The sequence below is a fragment of the Neolamprologus brichardi genome, chromosome 1 (assembly GCF_056152115.1).
Source record: "Neolamprologus brichardi isolate AB-2024 chromosome 1, ASM5615211v1, whole genome shotgun sequence".
Lineage (NCBI taxonomy): Eukaryota > Metazoa > Chordata > Actinopteri > Cichliformes > Cichlidae > Neolamprologus > Neolamprologus brichardi.
In genome coordinates, this window is record NC_142104.1 from 45,323,652 (window position 1) to 45,343,380 (window position 19,729).

Genomic DNA, 19,729 nt, shown 5'->3' on the forward strand with positions numbered 1-19,729 from the left:
TCAGGACTTGTTGGGACACTACAATAGGACGTTGCCATGTCATATCTTAGTAAATAACTGCACTGAAGAGTTTTCATGTGTCTTAAAGGAAAATATACCATTTGTCGATATTATCTATGTGTGTATATGTATCTATGTGAAAGAACATTTTTTCTGTTTGTGGAGCTTTTCAGGTATCTGTAGTCAAATGGGATCCAAACATCTCTAACAAGCACACAATAGTAATTTTACATAAGTTGGCACGTGAAACCAACATATTTGTTTCTGTATCTCTACATGTTTTGTATTTTATGAAATAATATATGTATTTACTGTCTTGCTCAGATGCACCATCCAATCCAAATGAAGCCCGCTGATAGTGAGAAAAACAATGGTAAGGATTTTGTAGCATAAGTACCTGCTAATAAACATACTTGTATGCATGTTGAATGTTGCAGGGCACCATAATTCTTGATATAATGCACAGAAGTTTAATGTTGTCTTATGTTTAATACAGCAGTGGAGGACAGAAAACTGTTTATTGGAATGATCTCCAAGAAGTGTAACGAGAATGATATCCGACTGATGTTTTCGCCATATGGACAGATAGAGGAGTGCCGGATACTCAGAGGCCCTGATGGACTTAGCCGTGGTAAGACTTATTTGTGATAAGGTTTAGCTTTCCAGCGTTTGCTATTCTGTTGCCAGGCTTGTACACAATTACAGGTTGAAGTGTGGTATTGTGTGTTGTCTGTCTGCAGCTTTGTTATATGGCTGAAAATGACAGTAGTCATCTTTTGTAATAGTTTATGGTAAGTAAACTAAAGAATTGTAAATTAAAACTCAGCGATCCCCTATGAGCAAGCACTTGCAGTATGGAGCAGAATAAAAACTCCCTTTTAACGTGTAAAAACGTCTGGCCTGACCAGGCTCAGGGAGGGAAAGCTGTTTTCTTTGGCCAGATTAGAGAAGGAAAGACAGAAGAGTGTCCTGATAACAAAAATTAAACAGGACATAGCACAGATTATGAACCAGGAGCATAACCAAGAAAACTGTTCAAGGTCTAATGCTCTACTGTATGCTTTATTAAAAAGGAAAGTGCATGCAGAACTAGGGGTAGGCGATGTATTAGATATACTTTATGTATTGCGAGTTTTGGTTTGGTTAAAATGGTTCTTTTGCAACCATAAACTATAAATTCCCATGGCAATATTAAGCTATGTGCAGTAATTCACTGTTTTGTTTTGTGATTTAACAAGGAGGATGCCAAACAAAATGCAGTAATTTGCCGTAAAACATGCCATAAAACTATTGCCACAAAGGGTAGCAGTGCCATAAATTTATTCCACCAGCTGAAAAGTCATCCACTGGGGGTGGCTGTAGTTCAGGAGGTAGGTAGGTCACCTACTGATCGGAAGGTTAGTGGTTCGATTCCTGGCTCCTCCAGTCTGCGTGTAAAGTATCCTTGGGCAAGATACTAACCCCAAGTTGCTCTCCGATGCGTCCATCGGAGTATGAATGTAGTTCGTAAGCACTCTGTTTAGAAGTGCTTGTGCCAATGGGTGTGATTGGGTGAATGTGGCATGTTGTATAGAGCGCTTCTATTACTCTGGGAGAGTAGAAACGCGCTATATAAGAATCAGTCTAGTCCATTTATCCTTCAACTGCAAAATGATGAATGTTTTAAACTTTGCATGTCAACATCTCCCTGCACACCAAAGAAAATATTGAGTAAACCAGCTGTGATACCTGTGACTGCTCTTGGTCAGTCGCTTTTAGTCACTATCTAGACTTTTGTTTCTGTAATATGAGGTCATTGCATTTTTAATTTTACTGTTTTTATATGTTATAAGCACAAAAAAGAGCCTTTTTAATTTCACTCGTTTTATTTTGTCTTGCGAATTCTTGCTTGATGTACTTTCTTGTTGTTATGATCTTCAGTTTGTTAAAGCTCTAATGTTGACCACAGAAAGTTACTGTCACAGTATTGTCATTTGGAAAAAACGTCTGTGTACAACTGATGGTTAAAAAATGATTGAAATAAAACATGTCAATTCATTCAGATTTATTGTATTCAAAGTAGAAAAAAATATTGAACGGTCGATTTGAATGAGTATACCAGTGCAATTTTATTCACTATACAGTTGAAAATAACATGTTTTTGGAAGTTATTTAAACACTTCATGATATATATCTTGAATCGCAATAAAAAATGGTAAAATATTACAATATTAGATTTTCCTGATATCGCCCAGGCCTTTGCTGAATTTAAATTGCGAGGTGATTCCACAGAGCAGAATCTCTATTCTGTTTTAGGCATATCTAGGAAGCACAAATAAGCCTGGACTACGTAATGCTTTCTACAGAATAGTCTGGTACTAATAGCTATAGGACCTGATCTTTCAGGACTTTGTGTGGGCCTAAGCAAGACGTATACCGTATTTTTCGGACCATAGGGCGCACTGCCGATGAATGGGTCTGTTTTCATACATAAGGTGCACGGGATTATAAGGTACATTAAGTGAAACAAAGCAGTCAGATAAGTCAAACTTTACTCAACTCATTCTTCTTGCTTCCTCTGCTTCCATAACATCGATTCATTAATGTTGAATTCTCTCGCAGCTGCTCTGTTCCTATGTTGTTTCAGTATAATAATGACTAACCTCGTATTGTGGATGAATTCTCAGTTGTTCTCCTGACTGAAGTTTGGTCTGTTTACAGCATCCTGCCATGCGTTTACAGTTGTCCCTAACCATTGGGAACCCTCACATTAACTTCTATAGAGTGGAAAAAAAGTTAGCATTCATCCTCCAGCTTCACTGTGTTTATGTTATGCTAACATAGCTGTGTCGCTAGCAATCACGTAGCACAACATTATATACCAGCTAGCCCAACTTCAGTAACCCTACAAACATCACTGCTGTTTAGTTTTCTGTCTTCATTTATGTTGGATGTGAGAGCAGAGCTGTACATTTTAATTTTTCAGAAATCTCTGTTTGAAACAAAAAAGAGACACTTTTTATCCATAACACCAAATGAACAACAGAAAATACAAATGCTATTTATGGGTTCCTCACAACAATGATAACAAAAATAGACTGGGCCAATATGGCATGTTTGTTGACATAGCGATACACATGTTAATGTGATCTCTGGTCTGCCACTCAGAGACACAGGTCTCCCAGTGTCCAGCATTCAGACCTGAGGACACTCTTCGTATGAGAGAAAATCTGCTCACACAGACATGTGGAGCCAAACACTGTCAATAAGGCCTCTGCAATGTTCTGAAGACAGTTAAACTTGTCAGGTAGTGATGTCCAGCAGGTGAAAATGCAGCTCCATGAACACGCACAGCTATGGATACTAGCTGCGTTCGTAGTTCTGCAAACTTTGACCCCCACAGAGTCGAGCTTTTCAGTTCAGTCAGCTGCATTTCGATGTCCTTTGTGTCTAGCCAGTTAATGCAAGACAAATACAGCTGCTCATTAAAGATTTCTGGTTTGATCAGAAAAGAAAACATTGGTCCATAGACCTGAAAGTCCCGAAAACACATTGTGAATTCTGTCTTGACTCTTCGGCTGTATCCGTGTATTTCCGCGGTGCTGACGCTGTGCTGAGCGGACAGCTCCTGAAGCATTTGAAGTGTCGGAATGTGGAAATTTCAATATTGCTTGAAAAAAGTGCCAGCTAGCAACGTCCCTCTCACAGGTAGGCGAAGTTATTTTTAGCCAATTACAAGTTGAATCTGGTAGTTGGGGTTGTTGGCTAAGATACTGTCATTAAGAAGCGGCACAACCAATGTGTCTATGCGAGCTAATTTGTGATGTGCACCGCTGGCCCGGCCATTTTTTTTTTAATGCACCTTCCCAGATTAACTCACTGTGTGTCGTGCCCAGGGCTGGACTGGGACAAAAAAATCGGCCCGGGCATTTTGACTAGAGACCGGCCCAAAATAATGTGTGTATGTGTTCGTCCCCGTAGGGAAATTACTCCTCTGCATTTAACCCATTCACCCAGTGGGCAGCCACCAATGCAGCGCCCGGGGAGCAGTGTGTAGGGACGGTATCTTGCTCAGGGGTACCTCAGGGTAGCTGTTCAGTGGAGTCGAACCCCCGACCTTCTGATCATGGGGCAACCACTCTACCTACTGAGATATCCCTGCCCTCTGCCCATGAGGTATTATTGGAAAAGCCATAAAGCCTTTGAATGAAAACAAACGCTGTTGTGACAGTGATGTTCAGTCTTGTTGGTATATGTATGATTTCTATACATTTTACATCAGATGAAAACTTTGGTTGTACAATTCAGATAATTATTTATTAAAATCTAGACATTTTAAATGAGAATAAGAAAGAAAAGTATTTCTTTGTGCCCCCCTTTCCCTGTTAATGCCCTACCTGCCCCCCTGGCAACACTTTGCTAGACCCGCCCCTGCACAGTTACCAGCTGTCAGCTACTTAGAAAAGGATCCTGGTGTTATTTGTCTCTCAGAAACAGTTCATAACTTCAACTCATCCATGTCACCTAAAAGGTAAACCTGTTTCTCCATCACCTGTTCAGCTCTGAGGATTCAGTAAGGACATCTCCTGGTTTCATCTTCATGTTTCCCTCTCACCACATATCCAAACCATCATGACCAGCAGCTTTACAGCTGTGGCTCCAGCAAACATCAGCCGATACTAGAAAGTAATATTAAATAAATTCTAACAACAGCTGATCAAGCTTAAACGTGCTGCTGTTGTTTAACACGACATCCGCTGGTTTCTTCTTTCTGGCGCAAAGTGAGCGATAAACAAGAGAGACGGGACTTGCGGCAGAAAAGCCGATCAGCTGATCATTGATTGAAGTAGCAACAGGAGAGGGGGGGGGAGAGAGAGAAAATGAGAGAAGAAGAGCAGCTGTGCAGCGTAAAGACTCAGAATAACTCCAGCTTTGTGTATTTTTCCATTCTAGCTGAAGTACGGGACAAACTGTGTTCCTTTTCAGCTCAATATGAAATGTGTAATATTTTCTCTGAATACGGGACAGTTTTTTTACGGGACTTTTGGCAACTCTACTAACTAACCTTATGAATAAAATAAAGTTCACTATCAGTAACATCATAGCATCCACCCAGCTGTACAGAAACTCATGCTAGCTAGTACACAGTACGAGTTATTGTAACTGACTGTAAAAAGTCAGCACAACGAAAATAAACTCCACCTAAACTTGGTTTATATCTGACCCAGATAGACTGCAGGTCATAACTTCTTACCTGAAGTTCAGTTCACCTGACGTTCGGACCGGCGACTGCCTCGGGTCTCTCCTCCTTCTGCCTCCCCTTTCCCTCATCCACCTGCTGGCCTCTGTGGAAGCTCCGGCATAGCCACCACCAAACAACTGAGTTATTTTTACACATCGGCTAGCATCTGGCTAATCCACCACCTTTCATTGTTTATACCGTTACAAATACAACAACAAAACCATCGGCCCGTAAAAAATGAAAAATCACAATCTCTATATGCCCGATGGCCAGTCCAGCTATGGTCATGCCATCAGTTAACCCTGATGGCACGCGTGCCCAGAGTTGCCAACCCCTGATTTAGACAGTTTTTAACTCTCAGTGATCCCATACTATTGTTTGACTTTGGGATCTAAAGCGAAAGGAGTTTTGGACCCAGATTACTCCGTGAGGCTCTTGACTACGGTAGCCGTAATCCTACGACAATCTAAGTGGTGTGGCTTCGTAGCTTACCAAAGTCATATTAAAAAATTTGGGGCGGTTTCTGGTGTCATGACATAGTGAGTGGACCTATTCGGTGGCTGCTCCCCACAATCTTGATAGAAAAACACCGAAACTCATTAACAGACAATTTAACTGGGCAAGAGAAATGCAGCTGTTGACGGAATAAGGCAAAGGGAACTCAAAATGCCAAAGGGACAGGATAAAGCCACTTCCTAATGCTAGCATCGTGACAGGACAAGCTAGCATGAGCCCCGTTAGCATAGCTAGCAATTCAGCTGGTGAGCTACTAAAGGGTATCGAATCATTGAAATCAGAAATCAAACAAGATAATGAAGGTCTGAGAAGACATAGAAGACATGACACTGGAGCTAACCGAAGTGCTCTTCCAAACCCTAAAAGCACAGAAATTGATCCGAAACAAGCTGGCAGATCTAGAATCAAAATCCCACAGAAACAATATACACACGTTTGGAGTGGAAGATAGCGCTGAGGGGAAATCTGTCCAAGAGTTGCTTCAGCACAAATTACCTATGCCAGATGGGCTGGAGCTCAAGATCCAGCGGGCCCACCGTGCTCCCGCACAGAAATCGCACCCTGGAGACCCCCCGTGACCAGTCCTTGTTAATTTCCAGGAATTCACAACGAAAGAACTTATACTCCAAAAAGCTTGGACGAAGAAGCAAGTCCAGGTGATTGGCAATATGATCTATTTTGATAATGATTATGCATCAGATACTGTCCAAAAGAGGAAACAATGCAGAGAAGTCAAATGGACATTATAGGACACGGGCGTGCACTTCCAAACTCCATATACGTGTATGCAGATCCACTGGCTGGACAGAGTTAGATACTACAGCAGCACATGCGACGCGGCTCTGGAGCTGCAGAGGCGGGGATATGTCATGCGGATCCCAACAGCGACACGGGTGCGATGATTTTTCTTGTAAAACAAAGGGGGGCCTAGCAACAAAAAACGTTTGGGAACCACTGGACTATAAGATAGAAACAATATTTTCAGTCTCCGAACTTTATATAGGGCCCTCCCTTTGTGGAGGTTACTACACTAGACCTGCCAACGGGGTGGGAGATCGTCTTTTCCCACTTAGTGGGAGTCCCAGGCATTTGTTTATTCTTTGTTTTATGTTCAGCAATGTTGTTCTTTGTCTGTTTGAATCTGTGGGGACTGTTTTTACACATTTTACAAGACATGAGTTGTGTAGGTAAAGTAAACATTATCTCAATCAATATCAATGGTCTGGGGAATCCAGTTAAAAGGAGTAGGTTGTTATATTCATCCAAGAAACCCATATGTCAAAAGAAGAGCATGAAAAATTTAAAAAGTTCGGTTATGTAAAGTCCTTCTACAGCTCATTTAATAATAGTAGACGAAGAGGAGTTATAACTTTAATCTCTAATACGGTAAATTTTGAAATGTTGGAGGAAGACTGTGATAAGGTAGATATGTTGCTGTTAAAGGGAGGATTGATAATAATATGGTATCCCTGATAGATGTGTATGCCCCCCACAGAGGGCGACCCAAAATTCTATCAAAAACTATCTGAAAAAATCACTAGTTTTAGTGAAGGGACTTTGATATGTGTGGGTGACTGGAACTGTGTATCAAATCATACTAAAGATACTACAAGTTTAAGAAGACGCAAAAATAGGCTCTTAATTTGCTTATAAAGGAAGCGGATCTTTGTGATGTGTGGAGAGAGCTACACCCTCTGGAGAAGGACTATACTCATTTCTCAGTAGCTCATAAGGTACACTCAAGGATTGATTTCTTTTTGATAAACAGAAGCGATAGACACAGAGTCATAGATTGTAACATCGGTATAGCTGATCTGTCAGATCACAATGCCATACACTTGACTGTTCACTTACACAATCAGAATAAGAAATCATTGTGGAACCTAAATACTAGTATTAACAATGAATCTGTGGTACAAGAGATTATAATAGAATTACTTAATTATTAAGTCAGTATTGCTGATAATAGAGATGAACAGATGGAACCAAAAATTATTTGGGATACTGTTAAAGCAGTAATTCTAGGATATCTGATATCAAGGACTACCCATATCAAAAAAACCCTGAAAAGCTCACACAATTCAAATTAGAACAATGATTAAGAGATTAAAAAAAAACAGCATACAGATGTGAGTGCCAACTTGGCTGAAAGTATCAAAGATGTAAGAAAACAACTAAGTGATCTGTCTATGGAGGAAATGGAAAAGAAATTAAGATTCACAAAACAAACATTTTATGAGTCCGGTTTCAAAGCAACCAAAATACTGGCCAAATGCTTAAAATCAATACAAATATGTAATGCAATTAATAAGATCAGAGACCCAAAAACTAACCCAAAACCCAAAAATATATGAACCAGCACAGATAAAAAACATTTTTCAAAAATACTACAAAACCTTACATATTCAACCTGATCAGATAGACGGAGAAGAAATTGAAGATTATTTGGCTCAGTTAAGCCTTCCTTCTATTGGAACAATTCAAAATGAGTCTTTAACTAAACCAATCGCTAAAGAAGAACTGGATACGGCAATAAGGAAATTGAAACCTAATAAAAGTCCAGGGAGTGATGGGTACCCCAATCAGTGGTACAAGATTTTTAAAGAGGTCCTGGCTCCTCTCTTGATAGATTCTTTCAACCTTTCAACTGGACATTAAAACATGCTAAAACTCCACCCTCTTGGAAAGAGGCCATCATATCAGTCCTACCAAAATAAGGTAAAAACAAGGAAAATTGTGACTCTTATCGCCCAATCTCTATCTAAAATGGGGACTATAAATTATTTACCTCCATAATTACAAGACGCTTAGAGCTGTTCCCCTCAGATCTGATGGATGTAGATCAGACAGGATTCATGAAGGGGCGACAGACGCACACTGCATATAATGAAGTTAATAAACAGTAAACTCCAACAGTCTCAGTAAGCCTAGATGCTGAAAAGGCTTTTGACAGAGTCTCTTGGATATTTCTCTTTGCTGTCTCGAAAAGAATGGGCTTTAACAGTATCTTTATGGAGTGTATACAATCCTTGTATCACAGGCCATTAGCTAGAGTCAAAATAAATGGGGATCTGACAGACAGTTTTGAGCTCTTCAGAGGAACTAGGCAGGATTGTTGCCTCAGTCCAGCCCTTTTTGCTCTGTATATTGAGACTTTGGCTCATTACATACGGCAAAGTACACATTTAAAAGGGGTTACAGTTTCTAAAGTTGAACAATAAATAGGTCTCTTTGCTGATGATATAATAATATACTTACAGGATCCTGACACGACCTTTCCTCAATTGATTAAAGTATTTAAACATTTTGGTAAAAAATGAGGGTATAAACTAAACATCTTAAAGACTCACGTACTTTGTATGAACTATTCCCGCAGAGATTCAATCCAAAAGAAATATAAACTAAAATGGGACTCGAATAAGATCAAATATTTAGGTGTCTATCTAATATGTGAATTAGGCAAATTATGGCAAGATTAGCGACGCGATTCAAAAAGATTTGACTAAATGGGCACCACTTGTCATGGATCTCCAGTCTATATACCAGACGTATAATTTGGCAAAAGGGATAAACTAGTGAGCAGATTTATTTGGATAGGGACAAAGCCAAGAGTAAGATTTAAAACCCTCCTCCTCTTTCTTTTCCTAGTTGGACTCGCCCTCCCGAATTTCAAGGAATACTTATATGCAGCCAAGCTGAGATATATTGTATACTGGTGCTCACCGGACTAAACCTCAAAATGGAAACATATTGAGATAAATTATTGTTCATCATGTCAACCACAAGCAAGATTGGGAGGATTCAATTCAATTAAATTCAATTTTATTTATATAGCGCCAAATCACAACAAAAGTCGCCTCAAGGCGCTTCATAGATACAGAGAAAAACCCAACAATCATATGACCCCCTATGAGCAAGCACTTTGTCGACAGTGGGAAGGAAAAACTCCCTTTTAACAGGAAGAAACCTCCGGCAGAACCAGGCTCAGGGAGGGGCGGGGCCATCTGCTGCGACCGGTTGGGGTGAGAGAAGGAAGACAGGATAAAGACATGCTGTGGAAGAGAGACAGAGGTTAATAACAGATATGATTCAACACAGAGAGGTCTGTTAATACATAGTGAGCGAGAAAGGTGACTGGAAAGGAAAAACTCAATGCATCATGGGAATCCCCCGGCAGCCTACATCTATTGCAACATAACTAAGGGAGGATTCAGGGTCACCTGGTCCAGCCCTAACTATATGCTTTAGCAAAAAGGAAAGTTTGAAGCCTAATCTTAAAAGTAGAGATAGTGTCTGTCTCCTGAATCCAAACTGGAAGCTGGTTCCACAGAAGAGGGGCCTGAAAACTGAAGGCTCTGCCTCCCATTCTACTTTTAAATACTCTAGGAACAACAAGTAGGCCTGCAGAGCGGGAGCGAAGTGCTCTAATAGGGTGATATGGTACTACAAGGTCATTAAGATAAGATGGGGCCTGATTATTTAAGACCTTGTATGTGAGGAGCAGGATTTTGAATTCAATTCTGGATTTAACAGGAAGCCAATGAAGGGAAGCCAAAACAGGAGAAATATGCTCTCTCTTTCTAGTCCCTGTCAGTACTCTTGCTGCAGCATTTTGGATTAGCTGAAGGCTTTTCAGTGAGTTTTTTGGACATCCTGATAATAATGAATTGCAGTAGTCCAGCCTGGAAGTAATAAATGCATGAACTAGTTTTTCAGCGTCACTCTGAGACAGGATATTTCTAACTTTAGAGATGTTGCGCAAATGGAAGAACGCAGTCTTACATATTTGTTTAATATGTGCGTTGAAGGACATGTCCTGGTCAAAAATGACTCCAAGGTTCCTCACAGTGTTACTGGAGGCCAAGGTAATGCCATCCAGAGTAAGAATCTAGTTAGATACCATATTTCTAAGCTTTTCAGCGCCGAGTACAATGACCTCAGTTTTATCTGAGTTAAGAAGCACAAAGTTAGCGGCCATCCAAGTCTTTATGTCTTTAAGACATTCCTGCAGTTTAACTAATTGGTGTGTCTTATCTGGCTTCATGGACAGATAGAGCTGGGTGTCATCTGCATAGCAGTGAAAATGTATGCTATGTCTTCTAATGATGCTGCCTAGGGGAAGCATGTATAATGTAAACAGAATTGGTCCTAGCACTGAACCCTGTGGAACTCCATAATTAACCTCAGTGTGTGAAGAGGACTCTCCATTTACATGCACAAATTGGAGTCTATTAGATAGATATGATACAAACCACTGCAGTGCAATACCTGTAATACCTACAGCATGTTCTAATCGCTCTAATAGGATATTATGGTCGACAGTATCGAACGCTGCACTAAGGTCTAGCAGGACAAGCACAGAGATGAGTCCACTGTCAGAGGCCATAAGAAGATCATTTGTAACCTTCACTAAAGCTGTTTCTGTGCTGTGATGAGCTCTGAAACCTGACTGAAACTCTTCAAATAAACCATTCCTCTGCAGATGATCTGTTAGCTGTTTGACAACTACTCTTTCAAGGATTTTTGATATGAAAGGAAGGTTGGAGATTGGCCTATAATTAGCTAAGACTGCTGGGTCTAGAGATGGCTTTTTGAGTAAAGGTTTAACTGCAGCCACCTTGAAGGCCTGTGGTACATAGCTGATTATTAGAGATAGGTTGATCATATTTAAGATCGAAGAATTAATCAATGGCAGGACTTCTTTGAGCAGTTTTGTAGGAATGGGGTCTAAAAGACACGTTGATGGTTTGGAGGAAGTAATTATTGAAGTTAACTCAGAAAGATCAATTGGAGAAAAAGAGTCTAACTTAACATCAATGGTACTAAGAGTAGCTGTAGATAATATTACATCTGTGGGATGATTATTGGTAATTTTTTCTCTAATGATAAAAATTTTATTTGTGAAGAAGTTCATGAAGTCATCACTAGTTAATGTTAAAGGGATGGTTGGCTCAAAAGAGCTCTGACTGTTTGTCAGCCTGGCTACAGTGCTGAAGAGAAACCTGGGGTTGTTCTTATTTTCTTCAATCAGTGATGAGTAGTAAGCTGTTCTGGCTTTGCGGAGGGCTTTCTTATAAAGCAACAAACTATTTCTCCAGGCTAAATGATGATCCTCTAAATTTGTGACACGCCATTTCCTCTCCAGATTACGAGTCATCTGCTTTAGGCTACGTGTTTGAGAATTATACCACGGGGTCAGGTACTTCTGATTAGAGACCTTAGTTTTCACTGGAGCTACAGTATCCAGAGTCGTACGTAGTGAGGAGGTGAAATTATTAACAAGATAATCGACCTCTGTTGGGGTAGCGTTCAGATAGCTGCTCTGCTCTGTGTTGGTACAGGGCATTGACGATGATAACAGTGGCTGGATTATATTCTTAAACTTAGTTACAGTGCTTTCAGAAAGACATCTACTTTGATAAAGTCTACTCTCCACTGCTGCGTAATCAATTATTGTAAATGTAAATGTTATCAAGAAATGATCAGACAGGAGAGGGTTTTCAGGAAACACTGTTAAATGTTCAGTTTCTATGCCATATGTTAAAACAAGATCTAGAGTGTGATTAAAGTGGTGGGTTGGTTCTTTTACATTTTGAGAGAAACCAATTGAGTCTAACAACAGATTAAATGCCATGTTGAGGCTGTCATTTTTAGCATCAACATGGATGTTAAAATCACCCACAATAATTATTTTATCTGAGCTCAGAACTAAATTAGATATAAAGTCTGAGAAATCAGACAGAAACTCTGTGTAAGGCCCAGGTGGACGATAGATGATAACAAGTAAGACTGGTTTCTGAGTTTCACAGCTGGGGTGGACAATGTTAAGCATCAGGCTTTCAAATGAATTAAAAGTCTGTCTTGGTCTTTCATTAATTAATAGACTGGTGTGAAAAATTGCTGCCACACCGCCCCCTCGACCTGTGCTTCGAGATTTCTGGTAGTTAGAAAGACTCGGGGGTGTTGATTCATTTAAACTAACATAATCATCCTGCTGCAACCAGGTTTCTGTAAGGCAGAGTAAATCAATTTGTTGATCAATTATTAAGTCATGTACTAACAGAGACTTGGAGGAGAGAGACCTAATATTTAATAATCCACATTTCACTGTTTTACTCTTTGGTTCAGATGTGGATACTGTATTGTTCTTTCTTTGTAAATGTTTAAGTTGTTTGTTGCTGGTTTTTAGTTTGTTTTTTGTCTTTTTGGAAGCTGACACAGTCTCTATGGAGATGGGTTTTTGGGGGGGTAGCAGGAGGAGAGAAGCTGCAGAGAGGCGTGTAAGACTGCAACTCTGCTTCCTGGTCCCAACTCTGGATAGTCATATTTTGAGGGGTTTAATAAATTTGTCCATATTTCTAGAAATGAGAGCTGCTCCATCCAAAGTGGGATGGATGCCATCTCTCCTAACAAGACCAGGTTTCCTCCAGAAGGTTTGCCAATTATCTATGAAGCCCACATCGTTTCTGGGACACCACTCAGACAGCCAGCAATTTAAGGAGAACATGCGGCTAAACATGTCACTCCTGGTCTGATTGGGGAGGGGACCAGAGAAAACTACAGAGTCCCACATTGTTTTGGCAAAGCTACACACCGATTGAATATTGATTTTAGTGACCTCCGATTGGCGTAACCGGGTGTCATTACTGCCGACGTGAATTATGATTTTATTGAATTTACGTTTACCCTTAGCCAGCAGTTTTAAATTTCCTTCAATGTCGCCTGCTCTGGCCCCTGGAAGACAATTGACTATGGTTGCCGGTGTCTCTAGCTTCACATGTCTGAGAACAGAATCACCAATTACCAGAGTTTGACCCCCAGCGGGTGTGTCACCGAGTGGGGAAAAACGGTTAGACAAATGAACGGGTTGGTGGTGTACCTGGGGCTTCTGTTTAGGACTACGCTTCCTCCTCACTGTTACCCAGCCGCCCTCTTTCCGCAGCTGCTTGGGATCTGCCGGGGAACAGCTAGCGGGGCCTACGCTATCTTCGGCTGCACCAGCTACAGGGGCCTGGCTAGCTAAGGGTGAGTGAAGGGTGCGAAGCCGAGTCTCCAGTTCAGTAATCCTGGCCTCCAGAGCTGCAAATATGCTACATTTGTTACAGATATCATTACTGCTAAAGGAGGCCGAGGAGTAACTAAACATCTGACACAATGAGCAAGAAAGTGCAGGAGGGACAGGTGAAGTAGCCATGGTGCTAACGAGTCGGCTACGAGCTAAGCTAGCGAAACAGTACAGAGACAGTGAGTGAATACTTTGGCTATAAATTAGGTAGTGAGTACACAGAAAGTGTGCTTCGGATGAAGCACGTGAAGATTATACTATGAAAAAAGAATGTATTTAAAAGTTGTTAATTAAACTGCTAAGCAAATAAGCTACTCAGAAACACCACTGTGTTTGAGCAGGAACAGGAAGTGATACTATACCACAGAGCGAGCGAACACCAAGTGACCAAGTGAGAAACTATACAGTCTACACATGCAAATCCTATTACTGAATTCACTATTAAAATGGATTATAGTGACGAAGTGTAGAATTGAAGAAGACTGCAAACTGTTGATTTGGCCTGCATATTCTCAAAAATTCTGAAGTGGCTAATGGAATAGTACATTTTTAGGAATTACGGCAATGTGCACATTAATAGATGTGAAAATATTCAAATATTTCGACAAACTACACAGACAGTTTGGACTGGATAAATCAGTTTCCAATTAAGACACTTTTATAATACAGGAATCAGGAGGAAGGCCCTGAGGGAAGGTAGCCAGATAACAGAAATAATATCAGGTGCATATAAAAATCTTCCATCAAAAATTCTATCAATATTATATAATGGTCTGCGAAATTTGAATAGGAATGAAACATTATATATTAAACAAAAGTGGGGATCTGAATTACATCTTAAATTGTCAGAGGATGACTGGCGATTCACATGTCTTTCACAGCATAATTCCACTAGCTCTAGACAATGGAGAGAATATGGTTGGAAAAATGTAATTAGGTTTTTTATTACTCCTTATATCAAAAGCAAGCAGCTGAAAACACCCCAGCAATGCTGGAGACTATGTGGGGACTGGAACGCCACCATTCTCATGTGTTTTGGAAGTGCAAAAATGTCAAATCTTATTGGGAAAGTATTGCGGTAACAATGAAGAAAGTATTTGGGTATGATGTGCCGTGCGAGGCCGAGTACTGTATTTTGGACTATTGGAAAATGTAAGAAAGGAGGACTGTTACTTGTTTAAAATTATGTTGCTGACAAGGAAAAAGGTAATAACAAGAAATTGTCCAAAAAGTGAGCCCTTAAAATTGAAAGAATGGGCCGATGTAATAGAGGAAATATATATAATGGAGAAAATGACCTACTCTTTGAAATTGAAAACTGACAAATTCCAAAAACATTGGACAAAATGGATATCCTACAAGGACCACTCAACCGAATAAGGCACGGACTCTTCTTCGCTGGAATGGTTTCTCGAATTCAAACTGCTTCTGTTTTTGACCATTTGAGGTGCAGGGGGATGGGTGGGAGAGACTGGGGCTTTGTGTTTTTCGCCTCTGCGGTCAAATTTGCTTTGATTGTAGGTGGAACTGGACCTGTCTGGGAGAGTACTACGCAGCGGGTTCCATCTGGCTGTCTTTCTGTGGATGTGAGGGGCGGGGTGGATGGTGGGGATTGGGTCGATTGGACGTTACTTTGGGCATCCCTGGCTGGCAGCAGTTCCTCCCTGAGAATTGAGTGTTTTGACTGAAATTGGTTACAGGTTCTTGTAATGGGCTTGGGAGTTTGGGGGAGTCCTACTGACTTTTGGGAATTCTTGGGGGTGTAATTTTGTTTGTTGGGAGAGTATTTGAACAGATGCTGGGTTGCCCCAGATCTGGCAGCGACAGTTATGTTTATATATGCGTTGTTTTGCATCTCTGAGAATAAGATAAGGGAATTCTGTGAGATATCTGAATATAATGTGTAATCTAGCAACATAACGCTTATATCTGCTTTTTTTTTAAAAAAAAACTTTGGCCCAGAGATTCTGTTCATTCTGTTCCTTTTGTGTTCCTTCCCTTTTTTTCTTTTATTTTTGTTTGTATGTTCTATAAACTTGGAAAAAGTACAAAAAAAAAAAAAAGTATTTAAAAAATAAATAAATATTTTTGACAGATTTTTGAGCACCGTGTACCACATAAAATTGTTTCGAGGTCAGTAAAAGCACAACCAGAATTCATACATAAGGTACACCGGATTATAAGGCGCACTGTCAATTTTTGAGAAAATTAAAGGATTTTAAGTGCGCCTTATAGTGCGGAAAATACTGTACATTAGAGGCCAAGTAAAGCTAATTGGTTTCTCAAGTCCTGATTTGTAGCCTTGAGATAAGCGTTTCCACTGCTGCAAAAAAAGAAAACAAGGAAGGGCAGCTCTGACTATGAAACCATGTGCTCATTAGCTAATGACTTGTGACTGACAATGCATTAGGCCAAACTGTTCAGTTCTACAGATAATCTGCCATTTTGAAACATGGTCTAAGCAAAATTTACACAATAGACTCAATTTGTTTTATTCAGTATCACCCAGAACAAATGACTAAGCCCATTTACTCACGACCAAAGTGTTTACAAAGGTCAAGATAGAAAACCTTTTTCCCAAAGACTTCTGTAGGACCGGAAGTATTTTTGTAGTCACAATCTGGTGACCCTCAGATATAATTTGGCACTTCCAAATTGACTTAATTTATTTTACCCCAAAGCTAGGTCCAACTTTTTTTTTACTGACTTATTGCTGTCACCTTATAACAGTTGGCCTGGGCTCCTTCATCAAATATGGAAAAAGGCTCTTGTGTGCCAGATTACACAAGAACTGGGTCACATGGAGTGTAACTCCATCTGACTCAATCCAAATCCAAAACTTTCAGTTCAATTGTCAATATGGTATGTAAGAGGTCAGGAGAGGTAAAGTCATCCAGGTCAGTATAAAGAGCTCGGAAAGAAAGCGACTTTTTAAGGACTTCTTTAAGGGGAGGCTCTGTCATGGTGTAGGGCTACAGGTCAGCCAGTGGTGTTGAGGATCTTGTCAACAGTAGGGAATTATGATCACATTAAAAAAAAAAGAAGAGGAAATTTTGATCGAACATGCAATACCACCTGGAAAACCTATGGGAACAGCTTCCCTTTTCAGCATGACAGTGATCCCAAACACAACACCAATGGATTAAGATTATACCCATATACAAAAACACACAGAGGAACACTATCTTTCATGGATTGGCCGCCCCAGAGCCCAGACTTCAACATTATTGACGCAGTAATAGAAGAACAGCCTTGAATATCCTTCAAGAAGCCTGGAGAACTATTCCTGAAGAAAGAACTGTAAGAAAGTATAAGAGAGCTGAATAAGACAATTTAGACTCACTTGAGAAATAAAGGTGGTCATAGTCTTACTAACTTAAAAACATGTTAAAATGTTTTAATAAATGTACTGAAACATATGCAAATAAAAAGAATAGGGATGGCACAGTATTGTAAATGCCTAGTATGGGCTGAAACCAATTGGTCACAAACCAAAATGTGGAAGCTCTGTGCAATGGCAAACCAAGCAGTTCTATATGTCCAAAGGTTTATAGACAACCAAACTGGGATGACGTAAAAAGTGACTAAGATTAAAGACTGATCTTATCCACCAGAAGATGCCCTCAAGAGCTGAAAGCTCATACTTTTTCTTCGCTCTGCAAGTTTGATTCTAAAGAGACAACATTGATTATCAACTCAGTAAAATGCCCTGCTCTTTAACAGCTTTAAAGGACCATGATAGAAGTGAAGAAAAATGTTGTTTCGAATACCACAAAAATGTTAGAAGGTGAAAATACTATAAATAGGATAATTTACATCATAGAGATCTGTTCTTAAACCATGTTTAGAGTCAAAAAGTGATGTGACTAGGTTAGTTGGTCCCTGCTAATAGACTTACATTACTTAGGTAAGGTAACTAGTGACAGAACTCAGTGGAACACAAGGACACTACAACTAAAAAGCAGCCTAAGGTATCACTTTTGTACTTAAAAAAAACAAACAAATAAAAGATACACTGTCCGCTTTCACTGTCTGTTTCAGTGCAGTTCTTTCATTATTTGGTTAGCTGCACTGAAACAGGAAAATCTAACTGTAGCCTTAGGGTTAGGGGCTTATCTAGATATTCTAACATTAACTCTTACACCGGTGGTTCACCAGACCGACAACCCTTAATTCTGTTTGATTTTTTTCTTCCCCTGTCAGGTCGGGTGTACAGACTAAGCGGTACAATCGTCTGGAAAAGCAGATGTGTCCACCAGATGATATCATCACTATTTTATCCAATGCCAGGAACTGATGACCTACTGATTGAATTGAATTTTTTTTTAAAGATAAATTACTTTTCCCCTCTTAACCTCCTAGGACCTGCGTCCACATATGTGGACATCACATTTTGGGTTATTTAGACCAAAATACTCAATTTTGCTTCATTATGCTGCTACTGTTCTTTCAAAATTTTAAATGAATATCCTAATACGTGGCTCTCATTTTTCTTAAAAACAAAAATTAGGTAAAAAAAAAAAAATCTGGTAATTCTTTGTTTTTACATTCATCGGGCCCCAATATGCCCAAATATCAAAGGGAAATTAAAAATGCTGCTGTGGAAGAGTTCGGGTCTTAGGAGGTTAAATATGAATAATGAATCTTAAAGTTCTCCCTCTTACACCAATAAACTGGAAAAGTGTATCAAGAATTTTGTTAAAAATAAGTGTGGTCTTACTGAAAGGTTAACAAAATTGATACATTTAGTTTCTTTCTTGCAGGTTGTGCGTTTGTGACATTCACAGCCAGACAAATGGCCCAGTCTGCTATCAAATCCATGCATCAGTCCCAGACCATGGAGGTGAAGTTTAAACTAAAAAAAACAAATTTGCATTTTGTCTGTGATTTTGATTTTAGAAGATCTGCATTCTGTTGTTTCCACTGGATAAATAGTTTCAAGGTTTCCCAGTATATGATTATTCACAGCAAGAGATTAACCATTGTCCTTGATCTATCTATTCTATCTATCTATTCTAGATTTTTTTTTAACTATTTGGTTACGTTACTTGGAATTTGAAAGTTGCAGTTTAATAGTTTTGACCAGTAACCTGTCATGAGCACAATGTTTTCCTGTGTTTGTGTTCAGGGTTGTTCATCGCCAATTGTAGTGAAATTTGCAGACACTCAGAAGGACAAGGAGCAGAAGCGCATGGCTCAACAGCTGCAGCAACAGATGCAGCAACTTAGTGCTGCTTCCATGTGGGGTAATCTCACTGGACTCAACAGTTTAGGCCCACAGTACTTAGCAGTAAGTGTATATTTATCCAAAATGTAACAACCATTAGAAAACAAATTGACAAATTTAAATGTTATCTTCCATTTTTCTTCTTGCTTTAGCTCTACTTACAGCTGCTGCAGCAGTCTGCCTCCACAGGGAATGCACTCAACAACCTGCACCCTGTTTCAGGTACATATACACACATCCAAAAAATGTAAATCTCATTAATTATTTTGAGTTTAGATTCATCCCTTTGTTTATTGAGAAAGTTAAGTCCAGCCTTATATCTGTATAACTGATGATCTCTGTTGGGGAACTTGAACTTGCCTATTCATGTGTCTGTCAGGTCTTAATGCTATGCAGAACCTCGCTGCTTTAGCAGCAGCAGCAACTGCTACACAGGCCACACCTACAGGTTCTAGCGCCATGACGACATCTACTAGCCCACTAAGTGCGTTAACAAGCGCAGGTAAAAACCAAAACACAGGAAGGAAATTTATGTTTGGTTGATTTCTTTGTTGTGACAATGAATGTTGCAAATGAATCGTATATCACTGGAAAGCCTATTTATGGTGCCACCTTTGTAAGAAAAGTGTATTTTATGGTTGAGCAGCAGAGGTTGAGTATGTAGGTTGTGCCCTGTAAAACTTAGACACAGGTGAAAGAA

The 19,729-nt window shown here is 39.7% G+C and overlaps 1 protein-coding gene across 5 annotated transcripts in view; it reads left to right on the forward strand.

Annotated features, from left to right (window-relative positions):
- The window catches only part of celf1 (cugbp, Elav-like family member 1), a 59,256-nt gene that overhangs the window by 24,567 nt on the left and 14,960 nt on the right, over positions 1 to 19,729 (forward strand). For all 5 annotated transcript variants that reach the window (XM_087843138.1, XM_087843147.1, XM_087843140.1 and 2 more), the window contains 6 exons: positions 325 to 373; positions 497 to 631; positions 18,566 to 18,645; positions 18,931 to 19,092; positions 19,182 to 19,251; positions 19,409 to 19,531. In XM_087843138.1, the coding sequence (XP_087699264.1) occupies positions 325 to 373; positions 497 to 631; positions 18,566 to 18,645; positions 18,931 to 19,092; positions 19,182 to 19,251; positions 19,409 to 19,531 (619 nt within the window). The remainder of the gene's footprint in view (positions 1 to 324; positions 374 to 496; positions 632 to 18,565; positions 18,646 to 18,930; positions 19,093 to 19,181; positions 19,252 to 19,408; positions 19,532 to 19,729) is intronic.